General features: G+C 39.9%; 1 protein-coding gene across 1 annotated transcript in view; it reads left to right on the plus strand.

Moving 5' to 3' along the window:
* Positions 1-19507, plus strand: part of LOC139471569 (6-phosphogluconate dehydrogenase, decarboxylating-like) — a 34628-nt gene that overhangs the window by 6751 nt on the left and 8370 nt on the right. Inside the window, exons 2-10 of the mRNA XM_071253947.1 lie at positions 2145-2220; positions 9998-10177; positions 14890-14955; positions 15464-15582; positions 16270-16336; positions 17215-17349; positions 18207-18332; positions 18772-18835; positions 19360-19490. Of these exons, the coding sequence (XP_071110048.1) occupies positions 2145-2220; positions 9998-10177; positions 14890-14955; positions 15464-15582; positions 16270-16336; positions 17215-17349; positions 18207-18332; positions 18772-18835; positions 19360-19490 (964 nt within the window). The remainder of the gene's footprint in view (positions 1-2144; positions 2221-9997; positions 10178-14889; positions 14956-15463; positions 15583-16269; positions 16337-17214; positions 17350-18206; positions 18333-18771; positions 18836-19359; positions 19491-19507) is intronic.

The raw sequence follows: 19507 nt of genomic DNA on the forward strand, positions 1-19507 counted from the left end.
TCCTTTGTACGCATGATACAAAAGCTTCATTGAGTTCAAGGACGATTCTGAATGATAAATGACAACTGGAAATAAAGGGGGAAAAACCTTACGCAGGTGACAAATATATACATCAGTTGTGTAGACATCAATGTTAATAATAGGCGAAAGGCTATGTTGATCACTGCACAAACAAAAATTTAAAATTAACGTTTTAAGCATATCCTCACAACTATTGAATTTATGATAAAATGTGAGCATCTAAGACTCTTTTACTCTGGTTTTCTTCTGTGGACCATGGTAGGATTTTTGTTTCCATGAGGTATTTTGCAACTGGTCACTTGAGCCCAAACGTAAAATAGAGTAACCATAACACTCAAGTGTCTAACTTCGGGAAAAAGGACAGCCCATGGTCAGGAGTACTAAAATGGAGACTTTATTGGTGCTGTGAAAGGATCTGCTACAAATTGAAAGCCCTAATTTAATCATGTCAATTAGCTCCAGCCTTGTCTGATGGCTTGATCAATACCTTCCTGTGGAAACCACCATGATGTGTGTACAAATGAAGCAATCTCGGTTACATGGGTATTGACTCTCACTGTGTCCATCATGTCTGTGACAGCTTGTGAAGGCGGCAGACATATTGGAATTGTTCTGTTATTTGAAACCTCGTTTTGTCGTTTATGAAATATTTTCGCAGACATGCTTCTAGTTGAAATGTGACTGTATTCATTAGAGCTTCATTTTCCATGATTGACACAGCCGCTGGTCCACTGTCCAAGACTAGTGAAAATCTAAAGGGACCAGTTGGTTCATCCTAAAATCTTGTTATTTTACATTACTGGCTAGTCCGATCTGTGAATAGGTGAAGGGGAGCAGCACAGCAATGTTCTGCATTGAAAATTAATTTGGTGACATCGTAGCACTGTATGTCATCCATGGAATGTCACTGAATATTAGAAACTGAGTGAGATACAGACATGCGAAAATAATTCTTAAGCTCGATACAAGCTAAATAAGCACACGATCAGATAGATACATATGAACTTTTATCCACATGTGGTTTAAGTATTTTAAGATTTTAGATGTTGCAATTTGCATTTTTTTGCAAAAGTGTTGATGTTGAGTGATTTTCCTATATCCCTTTTTGGTAAACATGGTGAGGTTTGAATATGGCACAGCAGTTAGTAAATGTGCCTTGCTCCTGAGAATGCACGCAAACTCCCTTTGGTTATTCAAGGATATGGGTGGCGCAGTCGTCTAAGGCGCTGCGAATCACTGTGCAGACTTACGTCCCTTGGGCACAGCAGAAATCTATGATTGCTCTATACAGTAGATGAGCAGTTCATTTGAGCATTGTATTCCAATGTTATTTCTGAAGTTTACTTCAGTGCATGAAAAGTCAAACACCATTGTGTCAAACTTTTGGTTGTTTCGAAGTTTAATGAATAGGTATTCCTTCATTATTCTTCATTTTCGATTGTGTCAAACTTCGGATAACTCGAAGTTTTCAAGTTGGTCCCTTCAACTTCAAAGACTCATCAAAGACTCGCATAATACAATCTTAATTCGTAATATATGATATTCACTATAAAAAATATTCTCCGTTTTTGTTTGTGTCATGTTGTTTGTTCTTCAGTTACAACATTGTCATCTAAAAAATATCAACCATGAGGAACAGGCAAATATACAATAATCAGGATCATTGATGTACCTTATTCAATGTAATAAGCGCCCCGCTTTAATAAGCGCATATGGCGATATTTGCTCATATATTGGCTAGTGAACGATCCCAATTAGCACTCCTTCCGATTGATCAATGTACATTTCTATATTCGTGTATAATAAACACTTGTGTGTTACATGCACCCTTAATTCTGGGCAATTAAATTCTGGAAAACATATGTCGTGTGTGATATGCACAGACTTTTCTGTTGTATCATTTCAGGCTGTCAGCATGGTCAGCATAAACTACGAAATTTACAATCTTTCCACTCTGTTTTTTTTCTCTCAACAAAATTATATTCTAAGAGTCCCTTATTTCTAATTTTGAGAGCGCCCCGGATGCTTATTACGTCGAATATGGTAGTGTAACTTCAAGAGACAATGTGTTTCAGTAATGACGAGTATTTCTGTTTCAGTAATGATGAATATTTGTGTTTCAGAGGAGACTTGGCCCTGATTGGGTTGGCCGTGATGGGTCAGAATCTCATCCTCAACATGAATGACCATGGATTCACAGTAAGTATGTCTGTGTGGTCAACCCCACGGAGATTCCAGAGTAGAGTTGGCTCTCGGTGCCCTTGCTCGTCCTCCTCATAATTATCTCCCCTGGTTTTGTCCCCAGTGCCCCATGTTTGTCCCCCCTGGTTTTGTCCCCCCTGGTTTTGTCCCCAGTCCCCCATGTTTGTCTCCCCAGGTTTTGTCCTCACTACCCCATGTTTGTCTCCCCTAGTTTTGTTCCCAGTGCCCCATGTTTGTCTCCCCTAGTTTTGTCCCCAGTGCCCCATGTTTGTCTCCCCTGGTTTTGTCCCCAGTCCCCCATGTTTGTCTCCCCTAGTTTTGTCCCCAGTGCCCCATGTTTGTCTCCCCTAGTTTTGTCCCCAGTGCCCCATGTTTGTCTCCCCTGGTTTTGTCCCCAGTGCCCCATGTCTGTCTCCCCTAGTTTGTCCCCAGTGCCCCATGTTTGTCTCCCCTGGTTTTGTCCTCAGTGCCCCATGTTTGTCTCCCCTAGTTTTGTCCCCAGTGCCCCATGTTTGTCTCCCCGGGTTTTGTCCCCAGTGCCCCATGTTTGTCTCCCCTGGTTCTGTCCCCAGTGCCCCATGTTTGTCTCCCCTGGTTTTGTCCCCAGTGCCCCATGTTTGTCTCCCCGGGTTTTGTCCCCAGTGCCCCATGTTTGTCTCCCCTGGTTTTGTCCCCAGTGCCCCATGTTTGTCTCCCCGGGTTTTGTCCCCAGTGCCCCATGTTTGTCTCCCCTGGTTCTGTCCCCAGTGCCCCATGTTTGTCTCCCCTGGTTTTGTCCCCAGTCCCCCATGTTTGTCTCCCCTGGTTTTGTCCTCAGTGCCCCATGTTTGTCTCCCCTGGTTTTGTCCCCAGTCCCCCATGTTTGTCTCCCCTGGTTTTGTCCTCAGTGCCCCATGTTTGTCCCCCCTAGTTTTGTCCCCAGTCCCCCATGTTTGTCTCCCCTGGTTTTGTCCTCAGTGCCCCATGTTTGTCCCCCCTAGTTTTGTCCCCAGTCCCCCATGCAGTTCTAGTGTTGTTTTGGGGCAGCACAAGTACTTGTAGTCTGTCTAAAGTACTCGGTGCCCCATGCTGATCTCCACATTGGACTTTGGTGAATTGTTTTTTCATAGGGGGAGTCTTGAGGCAGACTGGGTACTGAGCAGCCTGTGATAGAAGCAATTTAAATGACAGTCAGATGGTTTCAAGGTGTGACCTGGTTGATTGTGTGTCATTGTCACCTGACGGGCTAGGTCATGGGTATTCAAATGTATTTTACCAACCTGTTTCTTTACATTTGGGTATTTGAACCTGTTTTTTAACAATCCCTGTAAGTCATTTAAAACTAAATAAATTGAAGTTTTCTCATCTGTGTCTGCTTTCAACTCCCTCTCCGGGAAGCCTTTTTTGTTTGCAAAACTTAGGATTGTAAGGAGCTATTTTTTAAATCACCAATCAGCGACTGTTATGATAAATTGACTAGGCTCAATTTGCTTTTCAATTGGAATCTATTGTTATTCAAGTTTGTTTGTCAAACAAGAAGAATGTAACTGTTGGTAAATGAAATTTGCGATCGGCCGATACACATTTATTTTATCATGTTTTATCAAAAAGTCCTGATATTCGCATTAGTTTTATTTCAACAGCATCTTTAAAGTTTTTATTGCATAATTGATACATTAGGATTTGAATTTTCTGCGTATTTCAGTTCAGTTAATGCTTAACCAAGTTCTGGCATCACACAATATTTATTCACCCTTTCACTCTAGTTTCCCATCGTTGAGTGACATTCTAAGTCTTGTCATGTAGGGTAGTAGTATTACTGTCAGGTGGGTATGTTTCCGGTCATTCTAGTTTGACAGGACCAGAAGTGATTGTTTATGATCAGACATAAAAATCGTGAATATTGCTCACTGTATCATGAAACATTGATTTATTAATTCTCGTATCCCGTCAGTGAGTCACATTCTTAGTCTGGTCATGTGGGGAAGTATTGTTAATGCTGGTAGAATGGGCACATACACACAGACAGGAGCCCATACGTATGAGACTACTGAAAGTTTAAAGGGATTAGGTTTTTTCATTGAAAATCGTTTATTTTCATAAACACTTGTCCAAAATAAGCTGCAGATTGTTGTTGGATGTGACCCATGATGTCTACCCTGCAACATTCACAACACTGTTGTCATTCAGAACACCAGAATTGGCCTCAACATGTTGAAATCACTTGTTCTTCAGCAACCCATGCTTGCCATAAAAGGCGACTATGTTTGTCGTAAGAGGCGACTAACGGGATCAGGTCGTCAAGCTCGCCGACTTGGTTGATGCATGTCATCGTTTCCCAATTGCATGGATCGGTGCTCATGATGTAAATAAATGGGTTGTCTGGTCCAGACTCGATTATTTACAGACCGATGTCATATAGCTGGAATATTGCTGAGTGCAGCAATAAACAACAAACAAACAAAAGCATGTTGAAATGACGGAGGTCAATGGCAAGTCAATATCCCCATCATGGCTGACATGGCAATTTATGTATGACCCAGTCATTCTGCTTCGTCAGTGTCGCAGGGACTTGAGTACGAATCAGGAGGAATATTTAGGAGTCATTAACCTGTGAAAATAATGGTCAGAAATATAGTCGTTTGTTTTGTTGAAGGGTCAATGATCCTGGCTGGACGTCCAAGCAAACAGAATCAATGAATTAGAACTTGATTTTGGTCACTATTGCATTGAAGGTTTGTTTATGGCTATGGTTGTCATGGTTACAGGAGGTAAAAAAGATAAATATGAAACAACATTGTCAGAGTCTGTTCCTTAATGGAAATGATACAAAACTGATTTTCAAAATAAAAGTTGAAAAAACCTTAAGTCATGAGAAAATGATTAAACAATAAAGCATGTTGTTGATCAAACATTGTATTACCAGTACATGTATCTAAGATTACCAGGATTTTTATAAACTGCACTTTATGGTCGAATGAAATATTGTCAAAATTGAGTTGTCAGGATATATATCAATCATATGTAGTACATTTTACTGTGTTATGTCTAGTATGGACATATAATGGATGATATTATTTGATATTATTTGAAAACTGCTTGGAATGGAATCTTATCTAATTTGGGGGACAGATTTTATATCAAGAGGAGAGCTGCAGCAAAGTTTCTATTTTCCAAGAAAAATTTTCTATTTTCATGTTTTGAATTTAGAAATATGTTAAAGTTGGAGGTATTAGAGAGCCCTGCTCACTTTTTGTCTTGTTAAGTTTGTATAACCAGGGTATTTTGGAAATATAATATTAACTTATAATGTGGTTTATGAAATTCTATTAGGCTCAGTATTCCATCAATCCTCTATTAGGGATAGTAACTTGTCATTGACCTCCAACATTTCAACATGTTTGTTTGTTGTTTAATGCCGCACTCAGCAATATTCCAGCTATATGATGGCAGTCTGTTAATAATCGAGTCTGGACCAGACAACCCTGTGATTCACATCATGAGCATTGATCCATGCAAATGGGATACGATGACATGCATCAACCAAGTCATTGAGCTTGACCACCCGATCCCGTTAGTCGCCTCTTACAACAAGCAAAGTCACCTTTTACCGCAAGCATGGGTTGCTGAAGACCTATTCTAACCCGGATCTTCGCTGGGGGTCTGTGATGTGTGCAGGCAGCATGGGGGAAGTAAATTGACATTGTTGACAAAGCTGTTGAGATTATGTATCAGGCTATATCTACACATCTACACAATATGCAGAGGAAGTGTACATAGTACACCCTTGTCCAATATCACATCCTGGTCTCTTTGTCACCATGGTTACTTGTTTTCATAAGCATTGGACGATGAATTGAAGGTGACTGATTGAAAAGTGACTGATTGAAAAAATGATAGATTGATATTACAAAAAATGTATCTTTGTTTGGTTAATGTGAGCGTGTGTATTGTTTCAAGGATTATCATGTAACAGTAACAGTAACAGTATTTTTATATTTCAGGGCATGAAATTGGAAAAAAAATCAGGTGTTCCCCAGAGCAAGGGACCTGTATTTAAAGTTCACATTTTGCATTTAGGTGTGTCGTGTCGATATTACCCAATAATTACAGCAAAAGGCAGCTTATCCATGAGATCCAATGTTTAAAGACATTAATGTTATGTGGTATGGTATGGTATGGTATGGTATGGTATGGTATGGTATGGTATAGTATAATATAGTAGGTCACCACATGTGTAATATGCTTACTTATACTTACTAAGTTGTTTTATAAAACATAAATTCAATCTGATTAGGATCATAATGATATATTCATAATTGAATTTGTTATCACTGAAAACTGTTCATGTTTTACTGGCACATTATAAAGTAATGGAGTTTTTCATTTTAGACTGTTCCATTTTGAGCAATAGTGATCGTCTGCTAGGTTTTTCACATCAGTCAACACTCATAACCATTTCCATTAGAGACGCAAGACATTCATAATATTCGTGATATTCTGTCAAAATACAGAAAGGAGCAAGTTTATCCAAATGTAAGATCCAGTTGATGAAAATCACTGAGTAATGCAGATTGATTTTATCACAGGAAGTTGTTTAGCGATAGTGGAACATGCAACTAATGGGGGAAACTCTTTCATTTCTTACTTTAATTTTGTCAAGACATAAAGTATAATTAATGAAAGTACTTTCGATGAACATAATGAAAATTGCCATGCCCACGAGGCACTGTACATAAAAGTTTAGTGTACCGTTTCCTATTTTATGTGTGCACTTGTAATTTCGAGCCCTGTAATTACAAGTATTTCTTTAGGAGTGAGCAGTAATTTCTTGGATAAAGTCATGTGTAGACAGAGGATATATGCAACCATATTCAATTTATCGGGTTTAGAGTTCCGGCTATGGTATTTTGGTGTATCATGAAATGCATCGTGTTGTGGGACAGATATGGTGCATGTTTGTGGAGTGGTTGGTTCTAATGTTTGTTTGTTGTTTAACACTACACTCAGCAATATTACAGCTATGTGACGGCAGTCTGTAAATAATCGAGTCTGGAGCAGACAATCCAGTGATTGACTTCATGAGCATCAATCCATGCAATTGGGATACGATGACATGCATCAACCAAGTCAACAAGCCTGACCACCTGATCCTGTTAGTCGCCTTTTACGACAAGTATAGTCGCTTTTTAAGGCAAGCATGGCTTCTGAAGTTTCTAACCCGAATCTTCACTGGTCGTTGGTTCTTATGACACCTCAACACATGGATTTGATCAGATAACATATTTATTTATATGCGCTCAGAGGCCAATAGACAGCCCCAAGTCAGCATCAAATGTCAGTCAAAATTCCTAAACTGGAATTAAGCCTTTCCCAGTTCATGCTGTTATCAGTGATAGTTGTTATAATCTTAAAATTCAATGTTAAAATGTATGTGAATTTAAGAAAATAAGTACTTTATACATATCTGAATTTTGAAAAAAATAATTATTTCTTTTCCCAATGTACCTGCTAGGGTCAGTTAGTGTTTAGTCCTGGGGACTCCCAGTAATACATTTTGAGGGTTCCAGGTTTTAAGCTGGGGACCTCTATTTTACCCATGGAATCTGGAAAAGGTTAAGATTCGAACTACCGCCATGCGCATTTAGTGTTCAGGATTTGAAGAACACACTGTTATCCCATAGCGTAGCAAACTGACAACAATGAAACCCTGTTCGTACAAAAGTTTTGACATTTCCAGTTTAACAGGGTTTCATTGAATTTATGATTTGGAAGTTATTTGCCCAGACAATCTTCCTCCTCAATATTCTAACAAAAGGAGTGGTCGTTTATTGTGACACGCAGGTTACAATATATGAATAAGGTCCACGGTCCAAATTCTGAGAGTGACGCTACGACCTCATGGCTGACATGCCCTGACAAAAACTTCTGACAAAAATGTTGTCATCATGCAGATGAGTGGTGCTGACTTTTCACAACTGTCTCTGTGTATCATCAACATCTAACAGTGAATACACCTGGCTGGTATATTTTCAAGAAATTGAGAACATTTTAATCAGTGAGGATGACAACTTATTGGCATTTTATGTTTTTACGAGATGCATGTGTGAGAAGTGGCCTTGAAACACTGTGATGTGATCCCTCTTCAAATGAAGTGGACCTTGTGTAGCAATGTGTTGATGTGTCCACAGTGGACCTAGTGTAATATTGTAGTGGCTGTGTTGATGTGTAGTAGGTGGTTGCCTTCAACTGGACTGTGTCCCAGGTGGAGCTAGTGTAATATTGTAGAGGCTGTGTTGATGTGTCCCAGGTGGAGCTAGTGAAATATTGTAGTGGCTGTGTTGATGTGTCCAAGATGGAGCTAGTGTAATATTGTAGTGGCTGTGTTGATGTGTCCCAGGTGGACCTAGTGTAATATTGTAGTGGCTGTGTTGATGTGTCCAAGGTGGAGCTAGTGAAATATTGTAGTGGCTGTGTTGATGTGTCCAAGGTGGACCTAGTGTAATATTGTAGTGGCTGTGTTGATGTGTCCAAGGTGGACCTTGTGTAATATTGTAGTGGCTGTGTTGATGTGTCCAAAGTGAAGCTAGTGTAATATTGTAGTGGCTGTGTTGATGTGTCCAAAGTGGACCTAGTGTAATATTGTAGTGGCTGTGTTGATGTGTCCCAGGTGGACCTTGTGTAATATTGTAGTGGCTGTGTTGATGTGTCCAAGGTGGACCTTGTGTAATATTGTAGTGGCTGTGTTGATGTGTCCCAGGTGGAGCTAGTGTAATATTGTAGTGGCTGTGTTGATGTGTCCAAGGTGGACCTAGTGTAATATTGTAGTGGCTGTGTTGATGTGTCCAAGGTGGACCTAGTGTAATATTGTAGTGGCTGTGTTGATGTGTTGTAGGTGGTTGCCTTCAACTGGACTGTGTCCAAGGTGGACCTAGTGTAATATTGTAGTGGCTGTGTTGATGTGTCCAAGGTGGACCTAGTGTAATATTGTAGTGGCTGTGTTGATGTGTCCAAGGTGGACCTTGTGTAATATTGTAGTGGCTGTGTTGATGTGTCCCAGGTGGACCTAGTGTAATATTGTAGTGGCTGTGTTGATGTGTCCAAGGTGGACCTAGTGTAATATTGTAGTGGCTGTGTTGATGTGTCCAAGGTGGACCTTGTGTAATATTGTAGTGGCTGTGTTGATGTGTCCAAAGTGGAGCTAGTGTAATATTGTAGTGGCTGTGTTGATGTGTTGTAGGTGGTTGCCTTCAACTGGACTTTGTCCAAGGTGAACCTAGTGTAATATTGTAGTGGCTGTGTTGATGTGTCCAAGGTGAAGCTAGTGTAATATTGTAGTGGCTGTGTTGATGTGTCCCAGGTGGAGCTAGTGTAATATTGTAGTGGCTGTGTTGATGTGTCCAAGGTGAACCTAGTGTAATATTGTAGTGGCTGTGTTGATGTGTTGTAGGTGGTTGCCTTCAACCAGACTGTGTCCAAGGTGGAGCTAGTGTAATATTGTAGTGGCTGTGTTGATGTGTCCAAGGTGAAGCTAGTGTAATATTGTAGTGGCTGTGTTGATGTGTTGTAGGTGGTTGCCTTCAACCAGACTGTGTCCAAGGTGGAGCTACTGTAATATTGTAGTGGCTGTGTTGATGTGTTGTAGGTGGTTGCCTTCAACCAGACTGTGTCCCAGGTGGAGCTAGTGTAATATTGTAGTGGCTGTGTTGATGTGTTGTAGGTGGTTGCCTTCAACCAGACTGTGTCCCAGGTGGAGCTAGTGTAATATTGTAGTGGCTGTGTTGATGTGTTGTAGGTGGTTGCCTTCAACCGGACTGTGTCCAAAGTCGAGGACTTCATGGCAAAGGAAGCCAAGGGCACGAAGGTGATCGGCGCCAAGTCACTGGAGGAGATGGTGAAGTTGCTGAAGAAGCCACGGCGGGTTATGATGCTGGTCAAGGCTGGACAGGCAGTCGACGCCTTCATCGACAAACTGGTCAGATTTCACTATAGCTTTCTACTTTATTAAAACACACCCTTTTTGTTAGCAACATATAAAGACAGATCATATTTACATCACATTCCTGGCACCAGAATGAGTGAGTGAGTGAGTTATGTGTTGCCCTTCATTTTGTTTCAGTCGTGTCATTTCATTTTATGACTGTTGTTGTTAGCAATGCAGTACACTTCAAATGCTTTATACATACATGCAACATCCTCTTGGTTTTAGGTAAATATTTTGAAGATTTGACTTGGTAAATACACTGTACTTGCCATTATAAGCACACAAGACATTTGATAATTGACAAAATGGGGTGTTTTATACCTCTCACAACAACCTGAATTTGTTTTCAGAGATCGGAAGTAGTGCAGAAACTTAGTTCAACATGTTCAAATGTTAATCAAATGTTAATGAAAATGAAACTTTTTCATAATTGTTACTGGGCGATAAAATACTCCTTCAGCACTAAAATTCACCAAACAATATGGACTGTGATGTAAACTTTCTTAGTTGGACATACTTATTAATATTACTTACAGATTGCTTTAGGAGTTGGTCAGGGGTCACTTATTGGAGAGGGGTTCTTAATACGGCAAATACTGCATGTCATACAAAAAGTTGAGATTGTGATTGTATCCTCCCTAAAGTAAGCATGGACAGTTGGATGTCAGCGTGAAAAGGCAAACATCTTTAAAGAGCAACCTTCCGATGAAGATGTGTCACCCCACATTTAAATCAGTCTTCATACTTGACGATGTGGATGGATGGTCAAACAGTTGCATATGGTTAATTGTCCCTGACCAGATAGAAATCAGCAGGAGCCCACTTTTATCACTGAAGTTTATCTTTCCATTTGTAAGTGAACCTATGTGATCAGTGTAGTATACATGGCACAGGAGCCATTTGTCTTTCACTGCCCAGATCATGCTGCTTGAATCTTTCCATTAGTGGAATGGAGACTGACGAAACAAGCCATGCAGTGCTTTTGTTCATGGCCCAGTGGAGATTATTATCTTAATGGCAGGCTAAGATATCAGTGGATGCCATCGATACCACACCTGAGTTTCACTTATATAGTCTGATAGACATGATATTTGCTGTATTCGCTGTAATCATCACCTTGTTCTATTTGGCTCCCATGACCAAATTCCAGACCAGAGCCACCTTGCACAAAGTGATCTTAGCGCTAAGATGATCGTAACTCCCATACTTTAACATAGGCTTACGATAGTCTTTGTGCTAAGAGGCTTTGTGCACGTGGCCTGAGTCTGTTAGTCATCATTGTAAGCACAACCAATAAGAACAAATATTTACTGTCCATTTAAAAACTTTAAAAACAAATATTTAAAAATTTACTGTCCATATTGTATTGGCTTTTTTTTTTACAGAAAACGGAAGAGGTATAAAATTGCATTGTAACTATTGGTGAAACATTCTGTTTGTTCACTGCCGCAAAGTATCTAAAGACAAATTAACATTGTTTTTGGTTTTATCCTTCGTCAATTTTCTAAATGGCCACGGAGCTAATTACAGAGAATACAGTAAATGAAAGCACTCCTTGTACGATCAACATGATCAGCAGCATTTTGGTTTTTTTCTAAATCAACTTTGCTTGATGAAATGTGATATCCCCTGAGAATGACTCTGATGAATATGAAAGTTACTCACACGAATAACTTTTCTAGTAACCAAGTGAATCCTTGGGGGTGTGGGTAACCTAGTCATCTAAGTAAGGTGCCGCAATTCGCAGTGCAGAGTTGTGGCCCTTAGGCACACCAGATTCCTATGATTGTGGATTCGAATCCTGGATTGCCCCGATTATGTTTCTTTTGTCTATGCCCGTTTGTGCTTGGACGGAACCCAGTCATGGGTCGCTATTTGGCTTGTCCTGGAATAACACGAATTGATCACAAAAACCTATGATGGTGGGTTCGAATCCCGGTTCGCCCCGATTATGTTTCTAGGTTTGTCAGCACCATACCCATGCTCGTGGGTTTCACCGAAGCTGACACGCCGTGATATAATTGGAATACTGTTAAAAGCGGCATTAAACCCAACTCGCTCGCTCGCTCACTCACTCACTCACTCACTCACTCACTCACTCACTCACTCATTGTTCTTAATACAAGATACAAGTGCTTAATGTATCCATCATGTGTTTCCTGTTGGTAGAGACTACACTGTATTATATCAATATTCATGTGGTATTCGGCACACTGTTTATAATTGCAAATATCAGACGGTTGTTATCATGTGTTGAATGTTATCAGTTTCATATTTATATTGAAGTGGACATAATAACTTGTCAAGTATAGTGACACACTGAGAGACTGAAATCACACTTTAGTAATTTTGGGTACAATATGTGAAGCCCATTTCTGGTGTCCCCCGCCATGATATAGCTGAACTATTGCTAAAAGCGGCGAAAAACCATACTCACTCACAACTAAAACTGAAAGTTAAATCTTCAGAAGACTGTGGATTATATAAAAACAAGGACAGAAAAAAAATAATATCAGTTGGCCCTTCAATATTGAATAATTATCATAACTTGGGACAGATATATCATCATGAGCTGACATGTATCAAAAGTGGTCATGTGGTATACAAGACAATTAAAAATCCAAATCAGGCTAGTGAGAGTGTTATGACTCATAACACCAAGATACTGTGGGATGGTTCCATAAACAGAATAGAGTGAACCTTACCAATGTTAGTATCCCCTGCCACATTATTCCATAGTGTATACCATGCTAATCCAAGCATGTAGACCATGTTATTCCAAGCTGTATCTTGTGTTATTCCCAGCTGTAGATCATGTTATTCCCAGCTGTAGATCATGTTATTCCCAGCTGTAGACCATGTTATTCTCAGCTGAATACCATGTTATTCCTAGCTGAAGACCATGTTATTCCAAGCTGTAGACTATGTTATTCCCAGCTGAAGACCATGTTATTCCAAGCTGAAGACCATGTTATTCCCAGCTGTAGACCATGTTATTCCAAGCTGAAGACCATGTTAATCCAAGCTGAAGACCATGTTATTCCAAGCTGTAGACTATGTTATTCCAAGCTGTAGACCATGTTATTCCAAGCTGAAGACCATGTTAATCCAAGCTGAAGACCATGTTATTCCAAGTTGTATACCATATTATTCCAAGCTGTATACCATGTTATTCCCAGCTGTATACCATGTTATTCCCAGCTGTAGACCATGTTATTCCCAGCTGTATACCATGTTATTCCCAGCCGTAGACCATGTTATTCCAAGCTGTAGACCATGTTATTCCAAGCTGTAGACCATGTTATTCCCAGCTGTAGACCATGTTATTCCCAGCTGTATACCATGTTATTCCAAGCTGTAGACCATGTTATTCCAAGCTGTAGACCATGTTATTCCCAGCTGTAGACCATGTTATTCCCAGCTGTATACCATGTTATTCCCAGCTGTATACCATGTTATTCCCAGCTGTAGACTATGTTATTCCAAGCTGTATACCATGTTATTCCCAGCTGTAGACCATGTTATTCCCAGCTGAAGACCATGTTATTCCAAGCTGTAGACCATGTTATTCCCAGCTGAAGACCATGTTATTCCAAGCTGTAGACCATGTTATTCCCAGCTGAAGACCATGTTATTCCAAGCTGTAGACCATGTTATTCCCAGCTGTATACCATGTTATTCCAAGCTGTAGACCATGTTATTCCCAGCTGTAGACCATGTTATTCCCAGCTGTAGACCATGTTATTCCCAGCTGTATACCATGTTATTCCAAGCTGTAGACCATGTTATTCCCAGCTGTATACCATGTTATTCCCAGCTGTATACCATGTTTTTCCAAGCTGTAGACCATGTTATTCCCAGCTGTATACCATGTTATTCCCAGCTGTATACCATGTTATTCCAAGCTGTAGACCATGTTATTCCCAGCTGTATACCATGTTATTCCCAGCTGTATACCATGTTTTTCCAAGCTGTAGACCATGTTATTCCCAGCTGTATACCATGTTATTCCCAGCTGTATACCATGTTTTTCCAAGCTGTAGACCATGTTATTCCCAGCTGTATACCATGTTTTTCCAAGCTGTAGACCATGTTATTCCCAGCTGTATACCATGTTATTCCCAGCTGTATACCATGTTATTCCAAGCTGTAGACCATGTTATTCCCAGCTGTATACCATGTTATTCCCAGCTGTATACCATGTTTTTCCAAGCTGTAGACCATGTTATTCCCAGCTGTATACCATGTTATTCCCAGCTGTATACCATGTTTTTCCAAGCTGTATACCATGTTATTCCCAGCTGTATACCATGTTATTCCCAGCTGTATACCATGTTTTTCCAAGCTGTAGACCATGTTATTCCCAGCTGTATACCATGTTATTCCAAGCTGTAGACCATGTTTTTCCAAGCTGTAGACCATGTTATTCCCAGCTGTATACCATGTTATTCCAAGCTGTAGACCATGTTATTCCCAGCTGTATACCATGTTATTCCCAGCTGTATACCATGTTTTTCCAAGCTGTAGACCATGTTATTCCCAGCTGTATACCATGTTATTCCAAGCTGTATACCATGTTATTCCCAGCTGTATACCATGTTATTCCCAGCTGTATACCATGTTTTTCCAAGCTGTAGACCATGTTATTCCCAGCTGTATACCATGTTATTCCAAGCTGTATACCACTTTCTCTGTGTTGTCAGGTTCCTCTGTTGGAGAAAGGGGACATAATCATTGATGGTGGCAACTCCGAATACCGAGACTCCAATGTAAGTAAACACTTGAATGTCCTGATCTAGATAGACGAAAACTGCCATAGTTTTCCCATCATAAGTTCCAGCAACACTTGATGCATCAGCACCAAGTGTGCAACAAATGTCAATAAGTAAAAAATGGGAATAAAACAAATTTAATGTCATATATCGAATGTGATACTCTGTTAATGTCACTTGTATTGCACTGATAACAGGAGGAAGAGGAAAAGGTTCACGTTTACATTATCGCATTGAATGCAATATTAAAATACAGGTATCTCTAAATTAAGAAAATAAGTTTAGAAAATACCAATTTTGATCTAAATGACAATTTTTCCCAGTTTGGCTGCCAAGGGCACTTAGTTTGGAATCCTATATGCTCCCTGTGTAAAGTCTATCTATAGCTGACTTGTAATGATATGCACGAAATCCTTTCTGCTGTGCTGTGTATTTTTTGGTGAAGAGACATTCATAATCATGATAATGATTTGATATTTTCAAGCTCTTCAATTTCTCATTACAGAGGAGAGCGAAATCCCTGGAAGAAAAGGGGCTACTTTTTGTTGGCAGTGGTGTTAGCGGTGGTGAAGATGGTGCACGCTACGGCCCATCACTTATGCCGGGAGGGTCGCCAGCAGCGTGGTGTGTGAATGTCTCCTTTCTACCATTAAGTTTACCTCACAGCAACTTTTTTATTTAGAAGTTACATCTTGTGTGCTTTGAATGTAGAGCTTGATTACCTGGAGATTTAACTGCGCTAAATGAATTAGGTACTGAATGTGCAAAATTTAAAGTTCTCTTCAAAGCTTGAAATATATTCTCTTTGACGATTTGCCAAACATACTTTGAATACTGTAGAAACAGCATCTCTGCATTTTGTAATGTATAATTGAGTTTACAATTATTTAAAATTGCCCCTCAATGATGACTGAGATAGAATATTTTTTCTATATAAATAATAGCTTCCGCAGTGATGTTGTCATATCGTCCAGTTAGAGGTGGTTATTATGATTTGATACCCCCGATTAACCAATCAGATTCATAAGAGGTGACTTAGGGGCTCGGTGGTCGGGCTCACTCACTTGGTTGATGAATTTCACCGTATCCTAATTGCATGGATCAATGTTTCGGATGTCAATCACTGGATTGTCTCATCCAGACTCGATTATTTACAGACCGCCATCATATCGCTGGAATATTGCTGAGTGCGGCGTTAAACAACAAACAAATAAACAATCATGGTAGAATCACTTCTGAAAAATAATCTTTAGTACCATCATTGAGACAGAAAATGATCTACTCACTGAATCCTTTGACCTGTGTTTGCAGGCCACACATCAAGGATATCTTCCAGGGTATATCAGCCAAGGTGGGCAAGGAGCCATGTTGTGACTGGGTAGGTGAAACACAGATGGAACCATGCCTTGATCGAGAGACATCACTTCACCTTAAACTGTCATTTAATGTACCAAACATACAGTATTCAACGTAATAAGCACCAAGGGCGCTCTCAAAAATAGAAAAAGGGCCCTCTTATTAGAATATAGTTTTGGTAAGAAAAAAAGACAGAGTTGAAAGATCGTTAATATTGTGGTTTATGCTGACCGTCTAATATGATACAAAAAAAAAGTCTGTGCATATTTTCCAGAATTTAAATGCCCATAATTAATGGTGCGTACTTTGCACAAATAAATAAGTCTTGTGTACACTGATCAATTGGAAGGGGTGCTAATTGGGATGTTTCACTGGCCAATATATTAGCAAATATCGTTGTGGGAGCTTATTAGAGCGGGGCGCTTATTACGTCGAATATGGTATGCAGTTGTAAATTAATTGATCATCAATAGGCAAGCATTTTATTTTCACTTGTGAGATAGAATTGCCAAAAGGCAAGCTTGTTAATTTATGAATGTTTTATCAAAGTTAAATTAATTTATAATGTTAAAAAGAATCAGTTCATTTCAAGAAATGCGTTTTGGTGTGTTCAGATTTCCAACCTTTGAAAAACTTTGAAATTACAGCTTTGACAGAAACAATATGTCCTGTTTCTCTTCTGACTCATTTCAGTCTTGGAAACAGGTTTGCATTGATGATGTATTGGTCCCAACTCCAGGACCCACTTAGTGCTAAGACTATAGTAAGCCTGTGTTAAAGTATGGTAGTTACGATCATCTTAGCGCTAAGATCCCTTTGCGCAAGTGGGCCCAGGAGTATTCGGGGCGTATGTCTTGTTTGTTTGTGGTGTTGATTCATCATGTCTTCTCCGGTGTGCAGGTGGGCCCTGATGGAGCTGGTCACTTCGTGAAGATGGTGCACAACGGGATCGAGTACGGCGACATGCAGCTCATCTGTGAGGCCTACCACCTCATGAAGTCTGCTCTCGGTCTGTCACACCAGGAAATGGCAGATGTATGTAGTGTTTGACATTGTTTCATTCAAATAAGGATGGACAGAATATGCATATAACTGAAATAAGATTAGGCTAAAAAAAATAAGAGAATTGGTTCTGAGGCAATGACTTTTGAGAATATAGTGCAGATGGGCGGTGATTTTTAATTATTTGTTTATGTTTTTTAAACTTGTATGTAACCAAATAAACAGTTGCGTACCATCAACCTGGGAAAGAACCTCCCTACATAAACAAGCATACAAACCCCTATTCCCAGAATGACCATAACATGAGATGCATAGTCAAGCAGTGTGCATGTAAAGGGAAGTAACTGAGTACTATATTGGCTCTCATTGATTTAAGGTGTTTTAAGGATTTTTTTGGTGTGTGTGAAAATGGAAATAAAAACGTGCGGCAGACTTTATGAAGATGTGGGCGGTGCCTGAGAACGTAGACTTATTGTTTTTAGCCTTAGTTTAGTATTAGGACAGATTTCATTATTCTCTACTTCGGTTTTAAAGTTGACGATGATCAGAATTCTGCATGTAATGGATCAGTGGTCAGTGGTCCTGCTTTGTGAGGATAAGATTGATGTTGGTCTGAGCTCAACACTTCCACCATATTCCAGCTATATACTGGTAGCTTATAAATAGCTGCGTCTTGACCCGATAAATCCAGTGATTGAAAAGAGCCACACTGTATTTTATTGGTATTAATTTTCCACCTTCTATTTTTTAAAGTCTGCCTCCCTCCCCTCCTCCCCCCCCCCCCCCCCCCCCCTCTCTCTCTCTCTCTCTGCCTATGATATTCTTTAAACATTACATATAATTTATAAGAAACTTGCTAATTAGTCTGACTGTTTTCCTTGGAATATCAGGTACTTGATGACTGGAACAAGGGAGAGCTAAAATCCTTCTTAATTGAGATCACGAGGGACATCATGAAGTTCAAGGACGACAAGGGAGACTACCTTGTAGAGAAAATAAGAGACTCAGCAGGCCAGGTAAGTAACAGTGGTGAATTAATTACTCATAAGAAAATGGTCAGCTAAACATGACAACTTCCTTCCAAGGAGAAGTCATTGGCAGGATCTGGGTTCTATTCTCCAAATAGTACAGTGTGTGGCGCCTTTTGTGTATGTTTAATAGGCGTCCCCCTTTGTCAGTTCTATTAGTGCCTTGGGCACTTTTTACAGTGATTAGGGGCGGTAGGGTAGCCTTGTGGTTAAAGCCTTCGGTCATCACATCGAAGACTTGGGTTCAATTCCCGACGTAGGGTACAATATGTGAAGTCCATTTCTGGTGTCCTCCGCTGTGATATTGCTAAAATTTTGCTAAAAGCGGCGTAAAATCATACTCACTCACTATTACAGTGATTATGGTACATTCTATTTGATTATTTTCTTTCAAGTCGTTTTTACTTTCCAATTTCGTCAATTTCAGAAAGGCACAGGGAAATGGACAGCCATTTCATCTCTGGAGTATGGAGTTCCTGTCACACTGATAGGTAGTGGAATCTTGCCAATGCATAGTTAGAAGAGTGTTTTAACTTCCCATGCCTGTTCCCAGAGATGATGACTCCTTAATTTATTCAAGAGGTTATAGGTGGCATGGGTGGCCCAGTCGTCAAAGGCACCACAATTTGTTGTACAGAGATGATAGCCACATTATATCAACCATTCATCTCAATCATTCGTTCATTCACTCACTTAAGAGGTTAGAAGCTGATGTTCAATATGGACGCCATGGCAGCCATGTTGAAAATTCTATTTCTGGAGATTAATCAGCCATTTTTGAACAAATTGTTATGAAATTTGGTATATGTTTAGTTTCTAGTGGGATTCAACACATGTTCATATTTATTTTTGCTTATAAATATTAAATTTGACCTTGTTTTGACACTGGTGAGCATTCTAAAATCAAGCATGACTCTAATAATATGACTGCAGTGTAAAACAAGATTCACTCCCAATACATTTCCTGTTTGTGGAAAAAATTAATTGTAATATTGAGCAAAACTTGGGCACCCAGGTGAGGCTGTGTTTGCGCGCTGCCTGTCATCGCTAAAAGCGGAGCGCGAGCAGGCCAGCAAGCAGATCTCAGGCCCCAAGAGCAGCACCTACACAGGGGACAAGAAGAAGTTCATCGACGATATCAAACAGGTAACGAAGCTAGACGC

This window comes from Haliotis cracherodii, unplaced genomic scaffold (genome assembly GCF_022045235.1).
Source record: "Haliotis cracherodii isolate W230 unplaced genomic scaffold, xgHalCrac1.p SCAF_23, whole genome shotgun sequence".
Taxonomy (NCBI): Eukaryota; Metazoa; Mollusca; class Gastropoda; order Lepetellida; family Haliotidae; genus Haliotis; species Haliotis cracherodii.